Consider the following 6,000-nt stretch of genomic DNA (forward strand, 5'->3'; position numbering starts at 1 on the left):
AAACTAATTTGTATACTCTAGCCTTTAAATAGACTCCCTGTTTAGACCAGTTGATCTGCCGTTTCTTTTCTTTTCTTTTCTACTCTGCTCCCAACCCGGGGTGGACCGCTAGCCTGTTCATCAGATGGGGACATCTCATCGCTGCTGACCCGTCTCCACTTGGGATGGTTCCTGCTGGCCCCACTATGGACTGGACTCTCGCTGATGTGTTGGACTTTCACAATATTATGTCAGACCCACTCGACATCCATTGCTTTCGGTCTCCCCTAGAGGGGGGGGGTTACCCACATATGCGGTCCTCTCCAAGGTTTCTCATAGTCATTCACATTGACGTCCCACTGGGGTGAGTTTTCCTTGCCCGTATGTGGGCTCTGTACCGAGGATGTCGTTGTGGCTTGTACAGCCCTTTGAGACACTTGTGATTTAGGGCTATATAAATAAACATTGATTGATTGATTGATTAGGACCACCCTTTCTAGATATATATAAAGATTTGTATATACAACTTTAAAGATCTACTGAAATGAATTTTTTTTATTTAAACGAGGATATCAGATCCATTCTATGTGTCATACTTGATCATTTCGCGATATTGCCATATTTTTGCTGAAAGAATTTAGTAGAGAACATCGACGATAAAGCTTGCAACTTTTGGTCGCTGATAAAAAAAGCCTTGCCTGTACCGGAAGTAGCGTGACGTCACAGGTTGAAGGGCTCCTCACATTTCCCCATTGTTTACAATGCAGCGAGAGCTATTCGGACAGAGAAAGCAACGATTACCCCATTCATTTGAGCGAGGATGAAAGATTTGTGGATGAGGAACGTGAGAGTGAAGGACTAGAGTACAGTGCAGGACATATCTTTTTTCGCTCTGACCGTAACTTAGGTACAAGGGCTCATTGGATTCCACACTTTCTCCTTTTTCTATTGTGGATCACGGATTTCTATTTTAAACCACCTCGGATACTATATCCTCTTGAAAATGAGAGTCCAGAACGTGAAATGGACATTCACAGTGACTTTTATCTCCACGACACTACATCGGTGAAGCTCTTTAGCTACGGAGCTAACGTGATAGCATCGGGCTTAAATGCAGATAGAAACAAAAGAAATAACTGACTGGAAGGCTAGATAGAAAATCAACAATACTATTAAACCATGGACATGTAACTACACGGTTAATGCTTTCCAGCCTGGCGAAGCTTAACAATGCTGTTGCTAACGAGGCCATTGAAGCTAACTTAGCAGCAACGGGACCTCACAGAGCTATGCTAAAAACATTAGCGCTCCACCTACGCCAGCCAGCCCTCATCTGCTCATCAACACCCGTGCTCACCTGCGTTCCAGCGATTGATGGAGCGACGAAGGACTTCACCCGATCATAGATGCGGTCGACGGCCCGGAGACGGAGGAAGTCAAGGTGAGGTCGGCGGCTAGCGCGTCTGCTATCCATCTCAAAGTCCTCCTGGTTGTGTTGCTGTAGTCTGCCGCTAATACACCGATCCCACCTACAGCTTTCTTCTTTGCAGTCTTCATTGTTCATTAAACAAATTGCAAAAGATTCACCAACACAGATGTCCAGAATACTGTGGAATTATGTGGTGAAAACAGAGCTTTTTGTATTGGATCCAATGGGTCCGAATACTTCCGTTTCAACCATTCACGTCACGCGCATACGTCATCATACATAGACGTTTTCAACCGGAAGTTTCGCGGGAAATTTAAAATTGCACTTTATATAAGTTAACCCGGCCGTATTGGCATGTGTTGCAATGTTAAGATTTCATCATTGACATATAAACTATCAGACTGCGTGGTCGGTAGTAGTGGGTTTCAGTAGGCCTTTAATAATATATACATACTATGCAAATATAAAAAAGGTAAGCTTTTAGTTAATTATTTATTTTTTGAATGTTTTGTTTGTAATTGGTTTTTAATCTTTATTATTTACTTCAAGTCATTACAGTATATCTCTATATACCGTATTTTCCGCACTATAAGGCGCACCTAAAAACTAAAAATGTTCTCAAAAGCTGACAATGCGCCTTATATATGGACCAATATTGAGCCACAACAAACCTAAAATTAATTTTCATAAAGTTTAGGTCTCGCAACTACGGTAAACAGCCGCCAACTTATTTTTCTCCGTAGAAGAATAGCGCTTCTTCTTCTACGGTAAGCAGCCACCCCCGTAGAAGAAGAAGCGCGCGGTGCATGCTGGGATATGACGTTTCATTTCCATTTGTGTGTTTCTGTAAAGACCCCAAAATGGCTCCTACTAAGAGACACGCTTACGACGCAGAGTTCAAACTCAAGGCAATCAGTCACAGAGAACACGGGAATAGAGCAGCCGGGTGGATTGACAAAAGAACTCTGGCCGCTGGTAATTTGTCTCAACAGGGTATTCAAAGCTAGACTGCGAACTGCGTGGGAACAGTGGATGACAGAAGGCGAACACACGTTCACCAAGACAGGGAGACAGCGCCGGACGACATACGCCACTACCTGCCAGTGGATTGTAAATGCCTGGGCTGATATATCAGTCTCAACTGTGGTCCGAGCTTTCAGGAAGGCAGGAATTGGCACTGAACTGCTGGACAACAGCAGCGACACTGACTCCATTAATGACTTCGACTTCGCCTCAAATTTGTTCATTCAATCAGCGTTCAAAGTGGTTGAGACGCAGGGGAGCACTCAATTTACCTGGGTAAATTGGAAAAAGTTATTGCGGTGGAAAAGGGTCTCCTATTTTTTCTATGACTGTAAAATGTTAAGAAGCTTTATATTAACATTTAGTGTACTTGACAGCAGATGCATAACCATGTTACATCCTTATGTGGGCGTTTCTTTCTGGAATTTGACCTGAAGATGCTAAATGTTGCTACTCTGTCATAATTTGAGTGTTTGCCTGAGAAGTTACGCAACACCCACTTGAGTTCAACGCTTGTGTAAGACGCTCTATGAGTTTTTGCTATGATTACAGCTGAATGTTATTTGGATTGTTACGGTAATAAGGACATATTGTTTGTATGACACAAACAATACTGTAGTGTTTGTGTGTGTGTGTGTGTGTGTGTGTGTGTGTGTGTGTGTGTGTGTGTGTGTGTGTGTGTGTGTGTGTGTGTGTGTGTGTGTGTGTGTGTGTGTGTGTGTGTGTGTGTGTGTGTGTGTGTGTGTGTGCGTGTGTAAGCAGGCCCCCACCTGTTTGCAGTCGGATGCCAGCAGGTTGAGGCTGCTGGTGGAGATGGTAAGGCTGATTGTCATGCCAGCAAACTGCAGGTTACTTTTGCCCAGAATAGACGTGAGGCAGCGTGAAGAAGGCTGGAAGAGTAAACAAAACAATTTGGCGAGGTAAATAAGGGTTAGTATTTTTTAAATTGTTGACAAGTTTCTGTGTGTGTCAAAACTTGTGACTGGGAGGGGGGTGGGCGGTGCTAAGGAGAACAGCTGCAATTGTGAAAGTGATCCTGTCTGCTGTGCAAGGCCAACTGTTGATGGGGCGATCCACAAAGTCCGGGCCAAGAACATCACACTCACACTGGTTTTCGTGCATATACTTTAGCTAGTATGTTTGTACGAACAATACCCAGATAGGCTAGAATAACCATACATTAGAATAATTCTAGCCTTTTAAGCCAGCTTCACAATGTAATTGTGTTGTGTCTGCCATGTTCTACTCCATGCAGGACATTCCTTGGTCAAACAGTGTCGTGGCACCAGGCCAGTGAACACCGCCACCTGTCTTTTAGTTTTAAGGCAATACTGAGCGCAGGCGGCTGTCAAAGAGGATCTCTAGTCTTCTTCCACACAAAACAGCAGTACCCCAACCATAAGTTGTAATGGTACGCTACGATCACGGGTCTGTACGTACCTCGGTGCTGAGGTAACGATTCGGGTCCTTTTCAGTAGAGAAAGGCAAAGAACATACACACAGACGTACATTTATACATGCATACATGTACATCCATGCATACATACACACATACAGTACAGGCCCAAAGTTTGGACACACCTTCTCATTCAATGCGTTTTCTTTCTGAAGGCATCAAAACTATGAATGAACACATGTGGAGTTATGTACTTAACAAAAACAGGTGAAATAACTGAAAACATGGTTTATATTCTAGTTTCTTCAAAATAGCCACCCTTTGCTCTGATTACTGTTTTGCACACTCTTGGCATTCTCTCGATGCGCTTCAAGAGGTAGTCACCTGAAATGGTTTTCACTTCACAGGTGTCATTGTTTTGATGCCTTCAGTGACAATCTACAATGTAAATAGTCATTAAAATAAAGAAAACGCATTGAAATGAGAAGGTGTGTCCAAACTTTTGGCCTGCACTGTACATACATACATTCATACATACGCACGCACATACATACATACGCATACAGAGAAATATCTCACACTTCAGATCTATAAACACATCATTTGAAGGCTATTGGGTCCACTTTTGATATGATGATTGAATATGAGAGATCGATCGATATGTTTTTTTTGGGCTGATACCAATTAGTCAAGGAGGCCAGTAACCAATATATGGAGCCAGTTTTCATTTGCAGTAAAACATGAATAGTATATGTCAGTCAACAGCTGGACAAGGCTTTAAGTTGTTTTCTAACTTCATTTTTAAGGAAACGTCAGATCAGTAGCAACATGTTTTATGCAGCGCTAATGTTGTGGTTATTAAGCAGCAACAAACATCAGGGAATTTCATAAACACATTTATTACATGTGTCTGATGTTACATACATATTAAAATTTTGTCGTGAGGAACCCTCTAATTTGTTGAACATTCATATAAAAACTATTCTGTGCTCCTTCATGTCGATTATAGTTGAGACACTAAAGCTTGCTGACATAATTTCTTCCAGGATGTTATAGAAAGTATAGGAATGTGTGAGCTGCTGCCTGCTCTTCTTTAATTATATAATAATCTCCTATTTGTCCAGATATTTACACAAAAATAGGATTTTTGGCCGAGATATCTTTTCTGTCGTGTTCATGTCCATCCATCTCTGTCGCGTTATTTGATTGAATCGCGGAACATGAAACTCGCAGTGCTCCTTTATGAGCCCACCTTCCTAGTGTTGGCGCAGCCTGTCGAGCGACTCGATCGCTGCAGTAGCGAAAACAAAAAAAAAACGGGATCAAGAAGACCCCAGGAAAAAAGGGCAAAAACTTGTTTTCACGGCAAAAAAATTACGTTTTGGTAGGCAAAGGAGATGTACTGTAGGCGACATAAGAAAGAGAGAAAGGGAGGGGTGGGCTGGTGTGGTTTCGTGAGCAGACAGCAGAAGGAATTCTCACAAGCACTCTAAAAAATGACCTGTCAGGTATCAAAACATTTGGAGAGAATTATTGACAATGGGAGTAATTTTCATTTAAATGAATAAAAAAAATTGGGCTCCTATTTTCTAATGCAGAGCAAACGCGTGCTTGAGCAGTGGTTATTACTATCTAATACACAATTTTAAAAAATACCGTATTTTCCAAACCATAGGGCATTATAAGGCGTACTGCCGATGAATGGTCTATTTTCGATCTTTTTTCATATATAAGGCGCACCGGATTATTTCCTTGTGGTCTACAAAACATGTAATGGTGGTTCTTTGGTCAAAATGTTGCATAGATTATGTTTTACAGATCATCAAGCCGCTTTCTGACAGTCGCTTCCGGATGTGCCGTTTTGTGGGCGGTCTTATTTATGTGGCTCACCTTCGGCAGCGTCTTCTCCTCGTCATCTTTGTTGTAGCGGTGTAGCGTGCAAGGACGGGAGTGGAAGAAGTGTCAAAAGATGGAGCTAACTGTTTTAATGACATTCAGACTTTACTTAGATCAATAACGGAGCAGCATCTCCTCATCCGGAAACAACAACGAATGTGTCCCGTGAAAAACCGTCCGACCGGAACTCTCTAATAACTAAAGTTCCTTGGGTGAATAATGTAAACTCACTACACTGGTATGTTTTTGCGCTTTCATAAGAACTTTACACTACTTC

The 6,000-nt window shown here is 42.1% G+C and overlaps 1 protein-coding gene across 6 annotated transcripts in view; it reads right to left on the bottom strand.

Annotated features, from left to right (window-relative positions):
• The window catches only part of shc1 (SHC (Src homology 2 domain containing) transforming protein 1), a 95,208-nt gene that overhangs the window by 32,895 nt on the left and 56,313 nt on the right, over positions 1-6,000 (bottom strand). For all 6 annotated transcript variants that reach the window (XM_062029935.1, XM_062029936.1, XM_062029934.1 and 3 more), the window contains one exon: positions 3,202-3,321. In XM_062029935.1, the coding sequence (XP_061885919.1) occupies positions 3,202-3,321 (120 nt within the window). The remainder of the gene's footprint in view (positions 1-3,201; positions 3,322-6,000) is intronic.

Source organism: Entelurus aequoreus, linkage group LG20 (assembly GCF_033978785.1).
Source record: "Entelurus aequoreus isolate RoL-2023_Sb linkage group LG20, RoL_Eaeq_v1.1, whole genome shotgun sequence".
Classification (NCBI taxonomy): domain Eukaryota; kingdom Metazoa; phylum Chordata; class Actinopteri; order Syngnathiformes; family Syngnathidae; genus Entelurus; species Entelurus aequoreus.